Consider the following 25030-nt stretch of genomic DNA (forward strand, 5'->3'; position numbering starts at 1 on the left):
GCCCTGCTGGTCTGGGAAGAGACACGGGGGCTGTCACACGTCATGGCTGTGCCCTGTCTGTGAGGGGACAGCAGTGCTGTCACACACCATGGCTGTGCCTGGTCTGTGAGGGGACAGCGGGGCTGTCACACACACCATGGCTGTGCCCACTCTGTGAGGGGGCACTGGGGCTCTCTCATGCACCATGGCTGTGACGGGTCTGTGAGGGAACACTAGAGCTGTCACACACACCCCATGGCTGTTCCCGGTCTGTGAGGGAAACACTGGCTCAGCATGGAGCCATTTCTGGCAGCCTTTGGAAAGTTTCACTCACCGGCTGCCACCGACCCAGTTCATTTTCTGCCACTGAGGAAGGGGGAAGGGCTGCCGTGTGCGGTGCTGGGGACGGAGAGGGCAGGCAATGGCCACCACAGGGACGGTTCGCAGCCTCCTGGCAGGGCCACAGGCTGGCCCTACCAGGCCTCCTCCTCCCTGGGAGCGCCAGGGCAGCTGCTCCCCATGCCCCCAGGCTGCCCAGCGCTGGCAGAGAAGAGGGAGAGAGTGGTACAGGGACAGACAGCAAAAGGAGGATGCAGAAAGCCAAGCGGGGCAGGCTGATGGGGACGAGGTGATGCTTTGGTCGCTGCCACCCGTCCTCTACTGCTGGCATTTCCATACAGGCTGCTGCCACAAGCCATTGCCCTTTCGCAAGGGAATCACAAGCCTCTTGCTCAAGTGAACTAAATTCACAGTTGTCGGGGTGGGTTATTACACAGCTGTTGATGTTTTATCTTTCAGCCCAGCTTGTGCTGCCATTGCTACAATCACTATCATTTTTAGGGCAAAAGAGAAGCACTTTCCTCCCCATCCTGCTCTTCCTCAGGTATTTTAGGGGCAACGGGGGAATCAATGAGCACTTTCTACTAGTGGTTGTCTTTGCCCTTGGAGCTGCCTGATGGGCTTTTGTGTGTAAGTTTCCAGTTTTGGGCCCCTCGCTTTAAGAGAGATATTGAGCTCCTGGAGCGAGTCCAAAGAAGGGTGACTAAACTGGTCAAGGGCCTGGAAAATAAAACTTATGAGGAGCGGCTGAGGGAGTTGGGGCTGTTTAGCCTGGAAAAGAGGAGGCTGAGGGGAGACCTAATTACGGCCTATAAATACTTGAGAAAAGATGGTGGGGAGGTAGGGGAAGGGCTCTTTCCATTAGTGACGGGTGATAGAACAAGAGGAAATGGGCATAAGCTTAGTCAGGGGAGATTCAGGTTGGATGTTAGGAAGTATTTCTTCTCGGAAAGGGTTGTCAGCCACTGGAATAGGCTGCCCAGGGAGGTGGTTGAGTCCCCATCCCTGGATGTGTTTAAGAATAGGGTGGATGAGCTACTTGAGGATATGGTTTAATGGGGATTAGGGATGGTTGGACTCGATGATCTCTAAGGTCTTTTCCAACCTAGAAATCTATGAATCTATGAATCTATGAATCTATGAATAAGTGGTAGGAAACCCTCAAGGGCTGGTTCCCATGTGCTCCCTTGTGGGAGCACCCATAACTCTGTGCTCTCTGGGGCATCTTTGCAGCAACGCGGCTCCACTCGCTCCCTTCCCTGTGACTCACTGCCATTGTTGCAGCATGTGAAGGCACCGTTTACAAAACAACTATTAAAATTCTATATAAATCTTCTCCTGCAATCTTTCCTTACTGAGTTGTCCTTAGCCTAACATTTTTCAGAGTACCAATGCTGAATTTCCATTAGTACAACGTGAAAGGTGCTCAGAGCAGATATTAGGAGCCTAAAATTAAAACTGAACCAAGTTTTTGTCTTTCTAATACTTCTAATTTCAATAGGATGTTTATAGAATCCACAGCTAGAAGATTATAAAAGTGAAATGATCTGCTTTCTAAAATATCATCAATTAAACTGAATAAACTTATTGGACAGAATTCTTTATTGTTGTAATATTCCCCATATTTCTGATTAGTATGCATAATTGCTTCTTGTAACAACACTAGATTAAAATCTTCACAGTAAAATATATCTATATTTTAAGCGTGTGTGCCTTTACAGCTAATATGACAGATGACAGACTGAAAGATCATTTAACCCATTTCATCACTAGAAATAATCCTTTCCATTTTGTTTGCATTCCATTTAGTCTAAATGTTTAATTTGTTAATACTATGCCTAAAAGGTAGTTTCAGGCATAACATAATCCCATCGCTTTTACTTTTGTTTTTCTATAGTATTGGTATTTTCTGTACCACACTTAATCTTACTCTTCCATGGCATTATCTAGATTTAAAGGAAAAGACAGCACTCTTTTTATGTTTGATTTATTGAAGTTGGTAGATAGCAGTATCTCATAGAATCCAGAAAAAGTGAAATGGCAGCTTCAATCAATTATTTTTCAGTATAAGCAAACTTCGCCTCCTCAAATTATTTTCTGCAAATACAGCTAAAATACCTTTCAAATGGTCATAAAACAAAGAATCAGTTCTTTTTTCATCGAAGGCAAAGTAAACAGTGATATTAGACCTGAGATGCATGTAAGTCTAGATTTCCAGTGCCTAAATATTGCACCTTGACTATCAACACTTCGAAATAATTGATTTGAATTTTCGAGTGTTGCCATACTTTTGAAGAATTACAGGACATTACTATTAATTTTAAAAAGGTCATGAGAATGAGTTTCATGGAGCTTAGTTGCTTCCCTGGGAAGTGAGATAAGTATAGAACAAGATGACTTCCTCTGTGCACCAGCAACTGAAGTTTAAAGAAGAGAAAAGCCTTGAAGAGTTCCCTTTTTTGTAACTTTTAACAGCCACTCTTGAGAATAACTACGTCTCATGTTCCTTTCTCAAGAAAGTATTATATAGGATCTTCTTCGGAACAGCTTTCCAACTGTGGCTAAAATAAATGTTGCAGCTGTAGTCCTTCAGCGCTTGAGGCTTCCCCTCTGACATGCTTCTTCAGATCAGCTCTAGATGTAAGTGATGTAGCGAAGCAGTGTACTATTTATCTGATGTACGACTGCATTTCTCCATGAAGGCTGGTGTTGTAATGTTGATCATGCAACTTTTGGCAACCAGTTTTGAGTAGGTCCTCACAGAACTCCTATGTAATCAAATAAGAGAGAGGAGGGTCTTCTGACAGGTGACTCTGAGAACCTAATTTAGGCTCCTACTCTATGTCCCAATACCCAGAGAGGAAGCAGCTAGGTCTGGAACTGCATGAAGTGGAGCGTGTGCCATCGTCTGCAGTGTTATTGTATGCTGAAGATTTGAGTACCCTTCTTTCCCTAGAGCAGAAGAGTCTTTCCCCTGAGTGAACTGACACTGCTTATGTAAAATCTTGTACTTACTGGAGACAGTGAGAGAGAAAGAGGGAATAGACGTGTTTCCAAATAATTTCTTGGAACTAATTGCAAATGGTTCTCATGTTTCTTAATCAATCTTCCATTGTAACATTACTTCCCAGCAAGCGTCCTCCTGTAATGCTCATTATAAGAAAAGATTACTTAGCAGATGAATGCGTAGTGAAAAAAAAACCCTGGGGATTTTCCCAGTTGGGTTTAAATATTCTACAACATTGCCATTTTTTTTGTGTGTGTGTTAATTTAACATATTTTAACTTTGATTTTTGCCCAAAATGTTTGATCTTGATATCTAGCATTAGGTAACTAAATCCCTCTGTAGATAACTGTGTAAAAGATACAGAGTAACTGAAATGCCTTTGAATCCTCTGTCCAGGGTGGGAATTTCTGCTACTTTTAAATACCAGGATGCACTTATTCAGGTGCCTAAAGATTGACCTAATTATCTAATGCTAGGAATGCATGACTGAAAAAAAACCCAAGTCTGTTCCAAGCGAAAGCTTTTGTTTGGCAAACCCAGGACTTAAACTTTGTTTACAGAGTCACAAGATCTTTCTCAAGTCATCACTCCTTTGCCCATTCGTCTTCTTGAAAGACTAGCTTATGGAGAAATAAAGTAATACTATCTTTGTGGTCTTTTCTACTAACCTGGTTCATGATTTTGCCCTAAAAGAGTTCTTTCTAAAAGATTTCTGTGATATTACAAAGTCACGATAGAGTCTGAGGAGGTTTAAAACAGAAGAAAAAACTTGTTTCAAAAACAAAGTTTCCCCTTTAAAAAGTAGTTCCTCTTGAAAGACAGAACTCTTTTTCAGTTAATTTGATTAAAAGTCCTTCCCGTACTCACCTTTAAGGGGCAAAGGCCTTTTTTTACTTATTCTAAAGGCACTAGTTCAAAGAATTCTAGAAATTGCAGAAAGCCCAAGGATTTTTATATTTTACCATAAAACACTAATCTTCAGCCAAACGTCTAAATTAAAACACAGTGGGCTTCCTTACATTCATGAACAAGGTCTCAGCATTAGATTAGAAAAATGACAGTAAATTGCTACATCAGATGTGCAGCGTTCATTTGGTATTTGGGAGAGATAAAAGGAGTGCAAGGCACACTGGAAGAATATGCAGTGAGAATGAAAATCAACCCCCGTTTAAATACTTAATAACATACTTTGAAATCAATGACTACCCATGCATACAATAGAAGATCAGTTTTGGCCCTGCTGTATTGGAAATAGTGTGGAAAGGATCACTGAGAACTTCCTTGGTTTTGGAGACCAGAGGGCAGCAAACGTGACACAATTAAAAAAAACAAAAAAGATTCTGTGGCAATCTAGAAAGCTTACTTCTGTAGCACAAAAAGTAGCAGGAACTATAATAGAGGCCAGCACATGAAGAACCAGCAGAGCTTCTGTAGATGGAGCATGTAGAAAAAAGTGATTGCTGTAGTACTGATGGATTTAATTAAGGCTGTTGGCATCTGTTACTGAAGGTTTTAAGGAAACTGAGAAGCCAGGAAATAAAAGGGAAGGTCCTGCCATTGGCTAAACTACAGGAGAGAGTGGAGAGAATATTTAGTACTTGCATCCTTGCACTCAGGGGCTGGGGGTGGGTATGGAATAGAGGCTGACAAACTCAGGAATGGTACGGGAAAGCTGCAAGCGGGGAGAGGGAGCAAGCGAGAGCTCGGTTGTTGAATATCTCTTCCAGAACATGCACAGGTGGCCATAAAGCAGAGCTTGCGGGAGCCAGGGTCAAAGAGAGCGGAAAGGAGTGGTACGGGATGGTAGATCTGAGGAGCTGCTTGCCAAAGGATGTTATTGTTTATGTAAGTTTGTGTGATTTCCAGAGAGACTGGAAAAGTACTTGTAAGAGTGGAATATTTCATAGAAAACCCTCTCAGTCTCATGAAATTCTCACAGCTGAAAATGGCCAGAGGTTGGGGAGTGCACAGAGCACAGCAGGGAAGGCAGCATCACATGTAATTGCAATTCTTACTCCTCCTTGGGTATCTGCTTACACCTATTGTTAGAGACAGAACACTCTGCTCGGTGGAGCACTGGCCTGAACCAGTTTGGTTATTCTTAATATTTAGAAATCTCCTAGAGAAGAGTTTAATTAATAGATTGCAGTAAACGATCTTTTTGTTGTCAGATCTAACAGCTGCAACCCTCAAATTCTCAAGGCATGACAAAAGGATGGCAGCAGATCTCATGTTTGAGGTCCCTGAGCAGGACTGATGATTTTTGTGGATTTATTCCTGCCTCCACTTTTGCAGAGTAGAGCACTGGCTCTGCGGCAGGCAGTGCCAATATAACCATTGCTAATTGATACCAGCTACACGATTTTACCACTTATACCCGTACTATTGCACTTGGTGTGTAGCTTGTTTAAGTGTTTACAATGCACTTGACCAAAGGATTAATAAAGTAATGTTAGCATTTTCTTCAGCTGATCTGAGAACAGAAACCTTACAGATTTAAAGCAAAAATCAAAAAATATGTTTGAGACTTCTGAAGGCATAAAACAGACATGTGCTTCCCATAATTGTATTTTTCTGGAATTGCTGGGTTCAGCTATGTTTTCTGTATGAAATAAGAAATAAATTTAACAGAAGAAATAGGTCTTAAAAATCCAGATATGAATGTTTTTCAGTATAAAAGCTTAAATATTAAACGTGTAATTCTTTGTCTGAGATCATTGGTGACCAGTTCACTGTGGTTGGAGCAGCTGACACTGACCTTCTCTACTCTTGGTCTTTTCCCTCTCCCTGTCTCTGTAAAGGGAAAACAACTTGTTTATACTTCTTTCTAGAGCTGCATTCTGTCTCAATCTAGTCATCCTGTTCTCAGAAGTCAGAACCGTTCGCGATCAGTCTCCTATTGATTGTACCATCAGCCAGACTATGGAAATCCCTGATAGATAAATTCTCATGACCTACAAGACATGCAGGATTTAAATTTACAGAAGACAGAATAAGAGAAAGAGGACCACTGGTGCAGAAAAGCCCCCCATTTACACCATTTCTGTGGTGCCTACACTCAGGAGCCAAATGGCAGAGCAGAACCTTCTCATTTCCCCTCTCCTCTCTACCCTCTTGCCATAACACATCTCTGCCTGGCCCAGGTACCATACAGCCTCATTAGGAGCTTAACAGTTGGAGCCACCTGCTTGGAAGGATCAGGCCAGTCTCACCACAGTGACACTTTTTCAACAAGCTTCCACATCTGTCACCTTAAAACTGAAGCTTCTCGTTTGGCTTAGATCTCTAGATCCTAAACAAATTTACAGTGTCTGGATATTCTACTGAGGTGTATGATTGTAGCCAACAGCTTCTGTAAATCAGGCAGAATAAGCAGAGCATTTCTGCTGATATGAATCTGAAACCAAAGGTCAGATACCTTATCACCTTTTTCTGATGAAAAGGTCTAATCTGTCATGGTTTTGCCTTGATGTTGCAAACTAATTCTGCAGGTGTATTTCCGTACTATGCAAGTGATTACACTAAAGTCAACAGATTCTTTGGAGGTGCTTCAGAGTAGGGTATTTACTTGAATGAGGGCTCGTATGATCATCCTCTGTTGAATCTAGCTCAAATCGAGGGCTACTATTCCCACACCAGTATGTAAACCTACAGCTCAAAATTAAAGAAAAAAACAGAAAATCCTAGCTCACCATATTAGAGTGCATCATATTTTAGAAATTATTTACAGTTCAGTATTTGTATGTAACTGCAAACAAAGGGCACTGTGTGGATTCGTATTTATGTTATTTCACAAACACTTCATCCACATCTAAAAAGTTACGTATTTTACGCATGATATACATGCATTTATACGTTAAATATCCCAACTAGCAGTGATACAAAAAACATAATTTATATGTATTTTTCAGTACCTTTATTTTTTATTTTATGGCACAATGGATAACTGTAAGCAGTGAGGAAATTCTGGTTTTCTGCAAAGATTGATGCTACAGTCTTCAGACTCTGTGTAAGGTGCAGAGAAAGCATTAGGTAAGCAGCCTTTTGCTTCAGAAACTGCATATTTTATTTTTTCAAAGGTTAAATCAAAAGGTTTTCAAAAACGACCATTGAGTAAGGCTGACCAATATCTCTTACACAACCCGCATGTTCCAATTCCACAATCTCCATCATAGTCACAAAGCTGGGCAAGGACTAAGCGCTGGAGTGGGAGCCAGTGGGCATAAAACACAAGAGAAAAAAAGAGGCGTCAGTGTTGCCGTGATTACGCTCGAGTTCCTACGTGTTCCAACATTCACGATTTAGTCAGCCTGATATTGTTTCCATTTCTGCTTTGTGGTTGTATCTGAGAAGAAATCATTTCTATAGACAGTGATTCTGTTACTTCAGCCATCGGAGAACCACTGTTTGGATAACAAAGAATTTTGGTTTTGTAGTTGGGAGCAGAATTATGGCATTCTGTTCTGCTGGAATACTGACTTAAAATAGTGAAAAATTACTAAAGAATATTAAATAATTATAAAAATAGGATAAGCTCCTCTTCCTCTTCCTTCTCAGTTATTGGTTCCTATATTCAGAAAATGCACACAAGTTATTTTAATGTCTTTGAGGAAAACTAACTGTATGACTTAAAACTAATCATTTGGGACTAAAAAAAAAAAAAAAGTATCTGGTTCTCCTTAAGAGAGGATAAACCCCAAAACATTCTGGCTCTAATATCAGCATTCCCCCAATCCCACCATCCAAGTTACTTGAACTTATTTGACTGCACTTATCTTCAAAAGTTTATTACAATAAAGTCAGTAGAAATTGTGGTGACAACAGAGCACTGAATGAACACTGCACCAATATTACTGCTGCTTTGGTAATTATTTTTCCAGTAATACTGAGAAATTTTATTGTGACTCAATGTAGTAAAATTGCTGCCTTCACCACTAAAAAAAAAAAATCTACCACCTAAGGCCATGTTCGACAAAGAGGAGTTTGTCCATGGATTACAGAGCAGGACTGTGGCAGAGCAAAACTCTCAAGGCAGCAAGAAGAGAAGAAAGGGTGTATTTAAAACAGCAGTTTCAGGCTTTTCTCCATATTTTCAAAGGAAGAAAATACCTTTTGTTGACTGCAACACTGCACAGTCACATTGGTTTTACTTAAATGTTCCCACAGATCTGACCGAGGCGTGTACGTCTGCACTCAACGCCAAGTCACCAAAAGCTTCAGCCCCCCAGCACTTTGTGAAGTGAAAGGTCAGCAGAGGCACAGAACCGAAAGAGAGCCGCGAACTCTCCCCCCCGTCAGAAAATGCTTGAGTCATGGAATATTGCAAATAACTGTGGTTTGGCAAAATGTAAGAGTATGCCGTGATACACACAAGCCAGAATGGGAAGTAGCCAACTGGAGACCACGATTAAAAAATAACAAACCCTAAGCAAAGCAATTTCTCAGCCAGTGTTCTCTTGTCAGTGTCTTTGTGGGCTGGAAAACCTCTCCGCTTTCCTGACAAAACAATTTGCAGTGAAACAAGGCCTACTTAGTAAATAAAAATTAGCTGTACCGCTTGAGGTCAGATTTTGACAACGTTTTCCTAGCTTTATTTTGAGTCGTGTATTTAAAAAAACCCACCAAACAACTAGAAGCCCCTCTATGCAGATCTATAGCCTGTCCCCACTGGCAGAAAGTCTAATAAGCTCCAAGATTACCCCACACCTTCTCTACAAAACTGCCCAGCCCACTGTGGACACAATTTGTGCAGCCTCCTAGGAAGAAGTGAGAAATAGATCTTACTTGGTCTTGTCTTGCTGGTCATGGCTCACTGGGATTTTTGGAAGACACCTCGATGTTTTGGTAAGTGGTGCCTAATTTTTAAAAGCAAAGCTGTCTCTCTCTCAAATCAAAGATACTATTTCTTTGTCCTGAAGCTTGTGTTGCTATCTAAACATCATCATCGCACTCTGTCCAAAGAGGGCTGTTTCATAACAGTAATGTGACTTGATTTAACTCTGCGTATACCGAGTTACAGAGAGGTAGGTGGCCTCACTCTCCGTTTCCAAGGGAAGGCTGGTTTCCTCAGCACTCCTGTAAATGCCTAAGGACATATTTTTCAAACCTGCTTTAATGCACACATCCCAAACTAATGCTTTGTCGTATATCAGCTGATTTTATCACTTCATTTCAAAGTGTGAAAGGACTCAAAATATTTTTTAATCACTGCGATCCTCCGCCTGCCATTTCACACACAATATCTTTTCCAAATAAGTGAAGAAGTAGGAATAATTAGGGAGAGAGAAAAATAAAGCAGCAAGACAACTGCCTTTACTGTCAAATCCTTTGTGCGAAGTGGTCGGGGTTGTTTTTGTCCAATAACGCTGCAACAGCGCAATCCCGGTTTCCTTTTGATGAGAGGACAGGAAACAAATTACGCGTATTTTGAACGCGCTGCCCCGGAGACGCCGCAGCCGCCCGGCCACGTTTCCGACCCGGGGCTCCCCTCAGCCACTGGCCCTGACCGGGCGCTGCCCCCGCCCGCGTCGCTCCGGGCCGCCGCTCGTCCCGCACCGGGCGCCTCCCCCCGCCGCGGCGACGTTACCGCCGGGGGAGGGCTCGGGCGGGCGCCGGGGGTGACGCGGTGCCCCGCCGCCGCCGCCGCCGCCGGGGCTGCCGTAGGGCCCGAGCTCTGCCTGTCGTCGCCGCCCCCGTCGTCGCCGTCGCCGCTTCCCCCCCCGCGCCGCCGGCGGGGCCGGGGGCGGTGCCTGCTCCGCGGGGCAGGCGGAAGGAAAGGGCCGGCCGCAGCCTCAGGCGAGTCGGGGCGCTACCGGGCTGAGCTCGGGGGAGCCGCCGCGCAGCCGGGCCGAGCGCCGGGGCACCCGTTGTGAACCCGGGGCTGAGCTCCGGGAGGCCCGCGCTGCTGTTGCCGCGGCCGGTCCCCGAGGCAGCGGCTGCGGCCGGGGCCGGGGCGGCGGCGCGGGGGATCCGGGCCGCTGCCGGTGCCGGTGCCGCCCCGCGCGGCGCAGCCAATGGTGGTCGGCGGGGCGGGCTGCGCGGTGCCGGGCCGCGCTGTGCGACGCGCCGCGCCGTGAAGGCGGCCGTCACCGCCGGGAGGCAGCGCTCGTCCGGCGTCTGTCACGGCAGGACGGCCGGCGGCGAGCCCGGGCCCCCGGCGGCCCGATGAGGACCCGGCGGGGCCGAGCTTCCCGCCGGGCGTGAGCCGCCCCCGCTAGGACCGGCGCGAAGCGGTGCCTCCGGCGGGGCAGGATGACCCACATGCTGCATGCGGCGGCCCGGCGGGTGCAATGGAGCAGGGCGGGCGCCGCGAAGAGGGCTGCGTGCCTGCTGGCTGCGGCGTACGGGCTCAGGATCCTCTATCCCATCATCCGCCGGCGCATGAAGCGAGCGGGCGGCAAAGGCGGCTCGCAGGAGGCCGGCCGGGCTGAAGGCGGCCGGGAGGCGCCGCACCGCCCCGGCGGCAGGGGCAGAGCCTCCCCGGCGGTCAACGCGGAATTTTTCAAGCAGCTGCTGGAACTTCGGAAACTGTTTTTCCCAAAGCTGGTGAGTGCCGAGCTGGGCTTGCTCTGCCTCCACTCGGTCGCTCTGGTTTCCAGGACCTTCCTCTCCATCTATGTGGCCGCCCTCGATGGGAAGATTGTGAAAAGCATCGTGGAAAAAAAGCCCAGGAGCTTTGTCTTCAAATTAATCAAATGGCTGATGATCGCCATCCCGGCCACTTTCGTGAACAGCACCATACGGTACCTGGAGTGCAAGCTGGCCCTCGCCTTCCGCACGCGACTGGTGGATCACGCCTATGAGACCTACTTTGCCAACCAGACTTACTACAGAGTGATCAGCATGGATGGGCGGCTGGCCAACCCTGACCAGTCCCTCACCGAGGACATCATGATGTTCTCACAGTCCGTGGCGCACCTCTACTCCAACCTCACCAAGCCCATCCTGGATGTTGTCCTCACCTCCTACACCCTCATCCGCACAGCACGGTCCCGGGGGGCTAACCCCATCGGGCCCACACTCCTGGCTGGGCTCGTCGTCTACGCTACGGCCCGCGTGCTCAAAGCCTGCTCGCCCAAGTTTGGCAAGCTAGTGGCTGAAGAGGCGCACAAGAAGGGCTACCTGCGCTTCGTGCATTCACGCATCATTGCCAACGTGGAAGAGATCGCCTTTTACCGAGGGCACAAGGTAAGAGGGAGAGGAAAAGGAGGATGTTGGGGTCGCTCCTGCAGTGCCGGAGCTGACCCATGCTTCCCCTGCTGCCCTCCTCCAGAAGTTTGTATCCCTCTGACATTTAAACCTGTTTACAACTGGCACTTCCCGTTTCCTAGGAAAATGCAGCCTCACAGGTGTTATCTGGGGGAGCGGACCGTAGCTCCCTTGTGCTCTGACTATGTTCCTGTTTTGCAGCTGGGTCCTATGCTTTTCTAGAAAGCTAATCTCCGTTCTTGTTTTTCCCCCACCCAGTCCATTCTGCTTAACTTTTCCAGGCTTTTTTTTTTTCATCCATGTTTGTGAACTACTAGATTTAATGGTGCAGAAATAGCAACCAGGGCACATGAGAAAGTCCAGGGGAAAACTCTGTGATAGTGCAGAGAGCACAACAACGTTTGACACTCTTTTACATAGCTAAGCAAAGATACAGTCATCAGAGTCTTAAAATAGCTTAAGTACAGTACTTCAGCAGTCACAGTTACATAAACTAATGGCTTGTTCTAAAGCCACCTTATTAAGGAACTCTTCATATTTTTATTAGAAGAGAATGTTGGCTCTAACACCTTTCAAACATGATTTGAAAAAAAAACCACCCTCGTTTCATGTAAGGTGAAAGTGAAAGCTGGAAACCAGTCTCAAGTATTACTCTTTCAGTCCAAGGAACGATTATATAATGTAAATGGTTTATTTTGGTAGAAGCGATCATTCTCAAAAGCTGTCTGTAGTAATGTTTTAAGTGCAGCTAAATTAAACATTTTTTCAGTTCCTACATATACTGGCTTGAACTGAGTGCATTATATCATATTGACTTGCAACTGTCTTTGACTTGTTAAACCTCTTGGGATAGTTCTCTCTTCCTCCAGACTGCTTGCAGTAACAAGCAGCACTGCATTTCAGGGATCAGCTCTGCAACTTTAAGTCGTTGGAGATAATTGATCCCCAAACACTTTCCAGTGTGAGGAGTTTCAGTTGCTGTGAAATTCTACAGCTGCGGCTTCATTAAAAGGATGTGGAATCAATCTTATTTTGGTTGTTAGAATGAGCTGTTGTGACTGCCTTGTATGTTGTTCTTGTATATACCAGAGATCTTAAAAAAGCTGAAAACCTGCCAGAGTGCTGTCGAGGGATGGTGGTGTAAATAAGAACCAGGTCACGGACCTCCATAAAGCTGTGCGCTTTTGCTGAGAGGCTGCAGCACTGTGAAAATAAAAGTGCCACACAGCTGATGTGACTCAGAAGTCACCTCTCTGGGTACCTGATCATTTCATGCATGTATGTGAACGTATCTTGTGTGACATGGGCATCTTTGTTGCGTTGTATACAATGTTTTATTTTTTAACTGTAGGTAGAAATGAAGCAACTGCAAAAAAGCTACAAGGCTTTGGCAGATCAAATGAATCTCATTTTGTCCAAGCGTTTATGGTACATCATGATAGAGCAGTTCCTGATGAAGTATGTCTGGAGCAGCTGTGGTATGATTATGGTTGCTGTGCCCATCATCACTGCAACGGGATTTGCAGATGGCGGTAATACAATTTTTTACTAAATTTCTTTGAAGTTACATCCTCAAAAGACTCTACTTCCCCTGAATGCTGTTCAAATTTATTTATTATTCACAGACTTTATTACAACGTCTATGTCTTCCGCATAACTTTCAAGCATGGCAAATCAGCTGAGGAAGGAGCAATGCAAAAGATGCAACTTTGAACATAAGCCTGATCAATAGTGTGATTTCAGGACTTAGAGGATCCTCGTGTCACTTAAGATTATAACGATAATTGCAGTCCTTATCTAGCCACTGTTGGGATGGCAGGCTGAATTTTGCACCATCTCCTACTACTTTACAAAAGGATACTATTAACTTTCCTAGAGAACTTATCTCCTCCTTCCATAAACCATAGTGTAATTATAGGTAATTATTCTGTTATGTCTTGACATGTTAGGAACCGCTGTTTTTCCTTGACTCCCTGGGAGAACAGTAGGTGAAATTCAGAGTCCAGGCTATAATTTTTGACATCCTGTCACAACTTTCCAGGAAGTGAAGCGAGACTCAAGTACTTGTGTTGTTATTGCAGATGCTATTTAAAAAAAAAAAAAAAGAGACAAAAGAAATGTAAAGAAGGAGGGATAATGAAAGACAAATGGGGAAGTTTGCCACAACAGGCTTCCTTATGTGCAATTAGGACCACAGAATATATTACAAATTCCATAGGATTATTTAAGAACAGATCCTACAATGTCTACGGAAGGATCAGTTCTAAGTTGGGTACATTTAATCAGGAATGAGCAAATTCTTTTCAGTGCAGGTCTTGGTAATTATATTCCAGATCAGGGCTGTCCAACTGGACAAGCTTCATTCGACCTGACAGATGACTTCGTGCAGCCCCCACATGGTTTAACTTTCTCACAGTTGTGTTGGCTCTTGGCTGGGTGTTCAGCTGTCTGAGCCACTGCCCACCATGTGGCCCAGGAGGGCACTATATCAGGACCCTGGCTGGCATCCTGGTAAGAGTTCTGGAAATATCAGGAGGTCCTATTCCAAACAGAGGAGTTTGTACAAAGCCATTTTACCTCACAGTGAAGGTTATCAACACAACAGAAAAAGTGGTGAGAGTCTTTCTGCTAAGATGGGAATGAGTACAGTCAAGAAAAAGATCGTTTAACCACACATTGTAAATATCTCCTTGGTATTACAGCATGAATTAAAAAAAGACTCATATTCATGCTAAACTAAATACTTTTACTCATGAGTAAAGTGTTCATACTCATGAGTATTCTTTTGATAAATACTTTTCAAATGTGGGAAAAAAGACAGACACAGTGATGGCTCGTGTTGTAAAGTGGAAGAATATTTGCCACCAGCAGCAGAAAGCATTAAAGCACGAGGTTTGTTATGGAGACCTGAGGCATATCATAATGATGGATTGCAAACATAATACTGACAAATCAACACTGTCAAGACCAGTTCAAAGCATAACAGATATTCAAAGAATCAGGCAGACATGGACTTAAAATTGACCTGCTTGGGAAAACAGTGCTTTGTGCCTCAGCAGGTCAGGTGCAAGTTTGTTCATATCTGCAGGAAGAGATAGTGGATTTATTACTTTAGGATATATCTCTAGAATCAGAAATATGCACAAAGCTGGTACCATGACCAGACCTGAAACTAAAGATGTAAAGCAATAGATTTTGTATACTTCTTCAGGGGGGAAAAAAAAAAAAAAGTAAAAAAAAATCCTACAATAAAAAGAAAAAAGAATCTTCTATGATGGTGGTATTTCTGACTGAAACTTGCTATTTCTGTTACATGTTTCAGGGAAGAAATTAATTGGGAAAGCCAAGATTCCCTTTTGATAACATTTCTCATTCTTTTTATGTTAAACGATTGGTATTCCAAATGTTGTGTCTCTCATCAGAGTTTCTGGAAAGTATCTACTTTAGGAAGCAAGACATTGATTTCTTTAGACACAATGAACACTTATCTTTGTTTGTAAAACAAGTATGACTATCAATTACATAAATGAAGATGAAAGGGAAATGTTAGATTCTGTACGAAACAGAGACAGTCTGTCTGCCCTGTTACAATGCACCACTTCAAACGCAGGAGGCCAGCCATATGAAAAATGTTTTGAATAAAAAGTTCAAGAAAAGTAATCTTGATGGGTTGGGCATGTAATTTAAGAGCTTGTGTTTTGGAATGGTGAAATGTCGTAATTTCTGTATGGGTTTAATTTTTCAAATACCCCTGGAAGTATGTCTAAAATGACTGATGCTGTGATTTGTAGAGACCTCTAAACTCTTGCTAGATGAGCTAGCCTGGGTGCTGGAAGCAGCTGTCCGTAAATTCACCATTTACATACAGGAGGAATGCTGGATTAGTGTAATTAAACCGTGGCTGATTCTTAAATGATTTAATTTTGGTGGTTCTACATAGCATGGACTGTAATCCCAACAGGATGAGCAAAAATTGGTTCTCTGAGAAGTAAGAAATAAATTTCAATTTAGTTTCTACTAATGAATTAACTGAATTCTTTCTGCCCCTTAAGTTTATTTGTCTTGGAGTGGAAACAGCTTTTTAAAATGAGGACTACATAAGCACGAGTCTTGTAATCTCTCCCTTTGCAAGAGGTTTTCTGTCTTTTTTTTTTTTTTAAAGGCATGCCTCTCATAGTGTCTCGGGTGGCTAGATTGCATACAACTAGTTGACAGTGTATATTGTACAATTTAAGATAAAAAATTTGAACGTGTATCTCAAAATTGTTATAAAAAAAATCTGAGGCCAGAAGGAGTACCATATAGATATATGTTTGTGTATATATATATATATGCACAGAATTATCATGTAAGAATTTAAAAAAAGTTTTTCCTGAATTATCCATAATGTATTTCAGTGATTTGGATGTAATTATGTAGAGATACCTTTATGGATGTGTAAATGGAAACAAAATAACTTTTAGATTTAGCTACAGTTAGTAGTTAAATCTAGAAGTTTTAGTACAGACAGAAAGATACATCTGGCTTTAGTACTGCATGTAGATTTCTAGACAGCAGATTTCTACAATTGGATCTTGCAGGGAGGTGAGACAGTTACCAAGTAAAAAAATATTGTTTGCTATACTCTTGCATTGCTTGACTTAGCCTGTAAAATTTACAGTTGTGTTACACCTGCAGGGAATTCCTCCCAGATTTTCTTGACCATAAGCACTGGGCAACCATCACAGAGGGTGTTAATTGCTAATACAAGAGTTACCACACTGGATCCACCTATTACCTTGCCTAGCCTGATGCCTAGCAGCAGCTTAAAACTGAAACTTTAAAAAAACTTCACAAACTTAAGAAAAAAAATAATATCTAGACCCCTTTCTGCAACAGACTTGAGCAATATATAAAGATATATGTAAAGTTATGTGATGCAGAAAACCCTTGACACCTTTCACTCTAAATCTTGTATGTGAAAAATTTTTGAGTGGTTTACTACATTATGTTGTTGTCTTCTTTTTTGTAGTGCAACTATTAACACTGAAACAACATTCAGTGTTAAAATATTCAGCCACTTCTTTTTAAATCTTGGTTCCTTCAAGAAGCAAACATTGCAAGTTGACTGTGCTGTATAAATCTGTAGGTCACATGGTAGCAACAGTATATGTAGATACGTTAAATGTAAACATATTTATTTCTCACTTATCTTCTATAATTTCTGCTGCTGTTTTCTCATTGCCTGTTGCTGCTGACATGTTCTTATGCGACACCTCGTTTCGTTGGAGCAAGAGTTTTCTTGCTATTAGGATGCAGTGTCATCAACAAAGCCACACGACTTTGTTCTGCGGTCAGATGAAGAGACAAACAGTGTTGTGAGAGAGAGGTGTCCTGCTTAAACCATGCCTTTGGTAATAAGAGAGCTTATTGCTTTCTTATAGAAATATAATCATGCGGCCAAATTTCCATCAATAGGAATGTTTCCTTTTACATGAAGTCAGTAAATAAGTACAGCTGGAAACGAATAATTGTGAAAGTATTAAAAATGCTTTTGCATTGCTTAAGTTTCACTTTTTTCATATTTCGAAAAACTTAGGTTGAGTAATGGTATGTTAAAAGGAAAATTATCTAGCTAGACAAATAGTATAAAAGAATAGGATGCTTTGCATAAGAACATATTTCCATACACTCCCACTTATTGTTCCCAAGGTGTCTATGCAAGTTACAGTCACCAGTTCTTTTTGAAAGGTTTTCTTCATAGGGTTAACTTTTTATTAATAATGGCTCACATTGTAATCATAATTTAAGTTGTAGAGATAATTTTCAGAAGAATATTTGAACAGAAAACTTCTTTTGCTTTTAGAACTGGAAGATGGCCAGAAACAGGCAATGGTTAGCGAAAGAACAGAAGCTTTTACTACATCGCGAAACTTGCTGATCTCCGGAGCAGATGCTATTGAAAGGATTATGTCTTCGTACAAAGAGGTACTGTATATCTCTCATTCATGAAACAGAAGAGAAAAAAAGTAAAACAGAATTTACATTTAATATAAAATGTAAAAAAAAGTGTAATTTTAAAAGGCCGATTCTATTGCAAGTAAATCCATGGAGATCTTTGAACTGGTAGTTTGATCTTTGGAGTTAAGTCCACAAAGAGTCTAAAGTGCATAACTGCCAGTATGGTGCAACATGTAAATGTCATTTTTATTACCTGTATTCAGGTGCCATCAGAGAGCAATAGAAGTTCCTGGAATGTATGTGGTAAAGGTTCAAATTCCTCCTCCATTTGAAGCACAGACCTGAATTCAGAGTGTCTGCCTCCAGTGCATTGGGACTCTTCTGTTGGAAGTGTCATGTTCTTTATGAAACACAAAGCGAATTGAATACTTATTTCGTGGCCACCTAAACTGTAGGGCTGTTTTCAGTATTTTGTGAACCTGTTAAATTGCAAGTAATTTTGCAAGACAGAGAAATTTTAGCAGGAAAAAAATCCACCTTGAGACAGCAGATAGTCTAGAAGTACAGGATGGTCATCTGGAAGATCAGAGATGTTTCCGGTCCTTACTCAAATTCCAGTAAAGTTGGGCTTTTGTCTGTGGTCTCTCTTGGAGATTTCTCTAGGTTAAGCAAAAGAAAACAGAGGCAACACTGTTATTCTCCTTGATATTTGCTTCTGAATGTTGGTTCTGCATGCCTTTAATTGTTTTTTGCTTGTCCCTTTGGTGGGGACCCCTTTTCCCAGTGCAGTGCGAGGAGGCATGCATTAGCTAGGCAGATAATCAAAGGCTATGGATTCTGTTACTTGAAATCCAGCCGTGATAGCTACAGCTTTGTAAATTGGAGGAGGAGGGATAGTTTGGCACCTCCAGATATGGACTCTGGTAAAGCCAGAGTCTGTGCTTTTTTAGAAGTTCTTCTAATGGACTGTGATGTTGACCCATGCTCCTTTAGTTGTTCCCCTGCTTGGCCTCTGCTCTAAAGATGCTGCCAGATAACCTATTATACACTGATGTAATTTCTATTTTGTTTTCAACATTTAAGTAATTTATATAATGTACATGGGGAGTCACAAACATTGTGGTTTTATTTTTTGTAAACAAAAATACCCACAAAGTACTAGGAACAACTGAACAAACTCACTTTGTTTATAACACGGTGGGATTTTAATCCAGGCAGCATGAGATCAAAGACCAGTTCTATGAATTTTCATCTTAATTTTATCTTTATACTTCTCTTCAAGAGACACTGTGATACTTTAACCACATTGGCATTCCCATCTCATGATTCAGGCAGTTTCCAAAGGACAGTGTACTTCAATCCACTTCAAGTGGTAGAGAAGCTCTGGTTCTTGACCACCAAAACGGCCTCCTTCCAGTCAGTGTAATTCAGTGTGCAGATGAGGTGGGCTCAACTTTTCTTTGCAGGTCAGTAGATTAGCTGATAGTATTTAATGCTTTGACAAAACAAGTTTGTAGGGGCATAGTTTAGAAACTTACTACGAGTTATGTTTCTTCTAGGGTACAGTTGGTACAAGTTTCGTTCATCACGTGCAGGATTCTCTCCATCAAATGCCACTGCCGATGCCATGCGGAGCACTCAGTCCTGGCATGAGCTCCCACTGAAACTGTTAGAAAGACTCCAGTGTGGAGAATGATGTTACAGCTCCCATGTGCTACCTACTGCCTCAAGTGCTGTTGGCCCAACACTTTCCACATCTGTTCATGCCATTACCGATAGTGCAAAACAACGTACAGCTGATGGAGTTGAAACATGGAGTGATTGTGCATTTTCCACTGAGTTTTTCAAAGCGTTGTACACTAGTTAACCTCCAGTGGAGTGATGGCCACGTGGCCAGAACGAGCACTCACTTCTGAATCTGGCACAAATAGCGAAATTGTAGAGGGTTTTATATTGACATCATGTACGCCATAGCAGGTGAACTCAGTCAGGGGCTGCATGTTTTTAACCACAGCAAGCTAATGATTTTATAATCTTGAACTCATTTTCTTGTTATTCATATCTTGCTCTCTGCATTTAATATAAAAATTCATCCTTTTAAAACCACCTAATAATACATTTATAATAAGATGCCCGGGTCTCATTCTTTGCTGTCAGCAGATGGAGGCAGTTCTTTGGGAGCTCTTGGTGGTGTTGCTGTCCCCTACGAATAGGAAATTATCAGGTCCAGAGATGTGTTGTTTCAGTCTTCACTAGGTGGAAATTATAAAAAAAGGACTGAAAAAAGAGGAAGCATTTTAAGAGACCTTACAATCGTAAAACTGCCTAGTTCTAATCCAAGGTCTCAGATTTAGCTCTGGTACTCTAGCATGCAGTTGACAGAAGAGTAATTTCTTCTTTGTACTGTATTTGGATTAGGATATGCTCATGCTGCCTGTTTTACACACAAAAACACCCCTTTCCCACAGGAGGTTTCAAGAATACAGGGAAGTAAACATAAATAATTATAGATGCCAATTTTTCTCACTTCTGTGGACCTTTATTTTGCTGGTAAATGCAGAGATTTTTTTGCTTGTATGATAGGCTCTCTATTTTAAGAGATGCTAGTAGCTATTCTCTGCTGGTTAAAGACTACTGATCCTCAGAAAAGAGCAGTCCCTGCAACCTCCTCGTTTACTGGAGCTATCATAGCTTACATGGGCTGAAATCTGTCCCCCTCAAACTCTGTCTGCTGGCTGGTAGGAGCTGTGGGTGGCATATGGGTTAGCACAGAATCTCAAGGAAAGAAAATTGATGGGCATTGAAAGATGCGTCGTTCATCCTTCCAGAAAAACATTTGAGAAACACTGACTCAGAATAGCTGGGAATGTTTTTCATGAAACTTTGGCCAAGCATTTAGTTTATAGAATTTGTGAAGTATGACTGAAATGAGGCGTTTGTTGTTTCTCAGGTTACTGAGCTAGCAGGCTACACTGCCCGTGTCTACAACATGTTTTCAGTCTTTGATGAGGTGAAGAGAGGCATCTACAAAAGAACGGCTGTTATTCAAGACTCTGAAAACAACAGCAAGAATGAAGATAAAGCAGAATTACACATTGATGGGCCCTTAGAAATCAAAGGTAATTAATTCATATTTGGATGTATTTCCCTGCGTGTGGGGCTGTTGCAGTGGGACAGGAGGTGAACAGAGGTTTTGTTTCTACAACAAATCAGCTTCTCAGCTTTAATACCCCAGAGACCGTGTTGCCTTCCATTTTAACCTCCTGCTATTCTGTAACTCTGTGCTTATGCAGTGCTTTTCTAATACACAAAATTGCTCAAATGTTTTCTGTGAAAACTTTCGATGAAAAAGGCGTTTCAACTATATCGTTATTGGTGGTGGTGGTATTATTATTCTTACATGGACAGCACCTGCTTTCCTCAGGCACTTAATTTTTTTCAGAAAACAGACTGTAAGATTTTCATCTTCAAACGTATTATTTTTTTGGGGCTAGGAGGGAAAGACAGGTTGGTTCAGTAGTTTTTAATGAAAATACTACTTCGTTTTCAGTGACTGAAGATCAGCTTGTGCTCATTTTTTCATAATTTAGTGGGAGTTTTTAGCCGAAAATGGGCTGCTGACTTTACCCTTCCCCTCACCTCCCAAATGATCTGATCAATATATTCCTTATCCCTCCCTGTCCCTATCCTATACCTTTCTGGTGCCACTATCTTCCGTCTCCACCGGCCCCAAATAATTTTCTTTGTACATCCGTTTCTTACTGCGCTCCATTATGTGCCACCTTTCTCTTCCTTTTGCATCTAGCTTCTCTCTGAAGTACTTAAAGGCAGCTTTTGCAATGGGCTTTTCCCAATTTTCCCAACGGACCCCTTCTGCTTCTCCCCTCTGTGGAGTTGAAAAGCCTCATTCCCTCCCTTTGGTCTCTGAAAACTTAGAGCTTGGTAGAGCTGAAGGCACCACAGTGCTCTTTATGAAATAACTTCTTTCAGCAGTTTCAACAGTGCTGCCCTCCAGCATGGATTTCTCAAAGGTCCTCTGACAAGGTTCTTCATAACAAACAGTCTAATGTGGCATGGTGGATAGCTGTGGAAATAGCTGATGTCTTAATCTTGTAGATCTTGGTAATATTTGGCTGACACTAAAAGAAACGGCATTTTATAACTGTTACGTTTTGTCACCTGCAGTAGAGAACATTTGTAGTTCCTGGAGCAAGAAAGTAACATGGGGGCTCATTTTAGATAGCTGTGCTTTAATAACAAAACCAAATGGAGTTTAGATGTACAAGCATGTTGTTCACGTTCCTGTTTGGCCTGTTGGGTCCATTATACTAATACCCCACTCCTTTTTTTCTCTGCAGCCTTTTCCCAAGGTTTGATTCCACTACAGTCACACATTTCATCCAGTCTGAATTCCTCCTAAGTTGCGGTGTCTCGTGTTTGCTCCTGAGTGCTTGTAGGCTCTCAGAGGCAGCGAGCCAGTGCCAAGCATTGTGCACAAGTAGAATTTAGACCAGATGAATCTAGGCCACAAGCTCCACACTTTTTATGACAAGGTCCATTGTAATACTGTTTTTCCTCCTTTCTTTTGGTCTTGGTGCTTCAGAAGTCCCTGTAGAGTAGATTTGTATGTGAATAAAAGTACATGTGCTCACATACGTAAGTGTGTCTGCTTTGTTAGAAAAGAAAAATCTTAATATTCAGCTTCCCCAAAGGCTCGTTGAACATATGCCACTTATTTCCTTTTGAATCATCCAATATAAGTTTATGTAACTAAGGGATTTCTGGTTTCTGCCTTGCTTTTAATGTTGTCAATAACAGCATTGTGAAAATATGAAAACTGTTAGAATATTTTTAACAGTTAATAATGTTGCCTTATACATAGTGTATCTAATTATTCAGAATTTTAAAGTTGAAATAGGATTTTGTACATCTTGTACAAATACTGTGTTCTGGTTCCATGTAAATATGCTTTAAAAGCATGCTAAAGTTGCAATCAAGCACTGTGGAGTTAGGAAATGAGAATTAAATTTACTTGGTACTTACTTAGCTTACGATTTTGCGTCATAGTTTTATTTTAGCTAGAATTTCTCCACTGTATCCAAGTGCTTCAAAACCAGGAATTAATTTTCCAGAATTTGCATGAGATTGTGAAGGATGATTTTCTGTGGAGACATAGTCAGATGAATGCCAGGTCCTTCACAAGTATTCCTGTGGTTGGAGTGACTGATATGACCCTTTTTTACAAAAGTATGTCATGGCCAAATTTGTTAGCGTTTTTGTGAGCCGTCAAAAAACACATGCCTGGTGTGATGTGCTTGATCTCCCAGTTGCATATCAAGTGCCTCTGTAGGAGTCTGAAGGCAATAGAGCCTCAGTGTGATGAGAAGGTTGCAATAATTATTTTTTTTTAACAGTAAACCACTTTAATTTTCTGTAATCTCATGTTGGACACTACAGAACTGTTTTAAATAAAACCTGTTCTAGGAAAAAAGAATGCTTGGGCTGATACATGGCACAGGAATTTTTGCCCAGTTGGTGTAGTTTTGGCAAAGTCAGAAGCAATTGAACAAAGAGCCTCTTAATGGAAAATGTAAAACTCACTAACTGAAGGAGATGCTACCAGACCCTTTTGTGATAAACTCAGCTTTTTCTTAGTTCCATTTTTCTTTGTTCAGATTGGTCTAAGTTCTAAAATAACCAGCTTTTTAATACGAAGAAAAATCTCTTTCCTTTGCATCTTGTCTGCAAAGGTAATTTCTGATATTTGTCTAGGAGCCCAGCTGTTTGGGTTGTGTTAGAGAAACCCATTAACAGGCCACTGAGAAGTTAGAGTTGGTTTTATTTTTTTACTGTTTCCAGAAGAATTTATTTCAAAGTCCTTTTGTTACAGAGTATCGAAATGTCCTATTGAGATTGTATATTTAAGTTTGCCAGAAATCCAAATAGGAAGTGTAGTTACTGGAGTGAAATATGTTTGTGGGTTTCTGCAAATACTTAGAAGACACTCTTACAGTGTCTGTGGCTTCAAAAAGAGATGGAAGCAAGCCATTAAATGTTTTCTCCTTTGCTCTTGTTGCTGGAGGAGACTGAACTGGGCTCTGAGTTTAAGAGCTGGTAGTGAAAGTAGATTCCATTTTCTAATTAAATCCTCAGGAGAAGGTAAACTGGTCTGCCTGCTGCTAAGGCTACCCTTGAACTTTTTTGCTGGTTGATTTTGACTGCCAGTTTAAAACAAAATACAGTAAATATGAGTACGATGTGAATAAATATGTCTTTGTAGTGCACTAGATATTTATGATGCATATTGTGCATTATATTTACGATCAAATTTAGGATTCAGTGCACACTCTTGGGTACTGCTGACAGTGTCTTTCTGACTAGCTAAGGTTTATTATCCAGATTTCCCACTAGGGGAACCTGGAGCACATAAAAGAGTTGTTTGAAACTCACCAATTTACCCTTCTCAGCTGTGCACAGAGACTGACACATACCATTGCTTAATGAAAGGTTTCACAAATTCTATTTTTTTTTTTTTTTCTTTCTAGGGAAAGTTATTGATGTTGATCATGGAATTATATGTGAAAACGTTCCTATTATTACTCCGAATGGCGATGTGGTGGTTTCCAGACTGAACTTCAAAGTAAGATGATATGCAAGAATCTTCTGATTGTTGCCATCACATTAACATAAACAGCACAGAATTCATGTACCTTATGTTAAGTACTTGGAGGAGCATATGGATAAAAGGGGAAGTCCAGAAAGGTAGGCATAGTAGCTCAATAGAGGCAGACATATGTAGTTTATCCTGCTGAAAGAAAGAGAAGAGAGGATTGCTGGTGCTGTTGCCAGGTGAAAAACCGACCTGAGATTTTCAAAGGTGTATATGGGAGTCTGCATCCATCTTTACTTAATTTCTGTGATGCTTTAAATGGGATGCTTTACTCACGTAGGCTCCTTTAGAAGTGTGAGTTCACAGCAGAAAAAAACTGAGTCTCTAGTTTTGCTTGATCACCACAAAGAGCAGTACTAAGTAGCAGTTGACAGCATAGTTCACAAGCCCAACCGTGGAGTCTTTACTCAGTAAAAACTTGTATTGTTTTTAAAAAGCTATTTCAGATACCACTCAGTACCTGCTCACAGTTTTAATGGATGAGCTTTACTGAGTTACTCCCATATATATCCTGATCTTATGTTCCAGTGCGGATGTTAGTATTTTAAAAAATAGTTGAAGTTATGAGAACACTAAGATGCAGTTCCTTTAATTTAGCTGAAGCAGAGTGTTCTTCTTGCCACCTCTGTTGGTATAGGAATTAGCAACTAGAAGGACAGGGTCCTAGCTATGGCTGAACTTGCAGTGGCTTCAGTGTAGGAATTTCAGGTTTGTAAAATTACAGCTTTATGGTCAAGGAGACCCTTATATTTATTCATTTGGCTCAAGAGACAAAACCAAGAGAAAATATAATATAGTCAATATATTTATATAAAGCATAGATAATGACATTGTGATTATGCATAAATATACACTTGTATATACACAGAGTAGCATTCAAATGAATA

General features: G+C 41.7%; 1 protein-coding gene across 1 annotated transcript in view; it reads left to right on the forward strand.

Moving 5' to 3' along the window:
* The first annotated feature begins 10576 nt into the window (after positions 1-10576).
* The window catches only part of ABCD2 (ATP binding cassette subfamily D member 2), a 48728-nt gene continuing 34274 nt past the window's right edge, over positions 10577-25030 (forward strand). Inside the window, exons 1-5 of the mRNA XM_086610254.1 lie at positions 10577-11512; positions 12885-13065; positions 17379-17500; positions 20424-20592; positions 24019-24113. Coding sequence (XP_086466380.1) covers positions 10577-11512; positions 12885-13065; positions 17379-17500; positions 20424-20592; positions 24019-24113 — 1503 coding nt within the window. The remainder of the gene's footprint in view (positions 11513-12884; positions 13066-17378; positions 17501-20423; positions 20593-24018; positions 24114-25030) is intronic.

The sequence above is a fragment of the Tauraco erythrolophus genome, chromosome 4 (genome assembly GCF_009769465.1).
Source record: "Tauraco erythrolophus isolate bTauEry1 chromosome 4, bTauEry1.pri, whole genome shotgun sequence".
NCBI lineage: Eukaryota > Metazoa > Chordata > Aves > Musophagiformes > Musophagidae > Tauraco > Tauraco erythrolophus.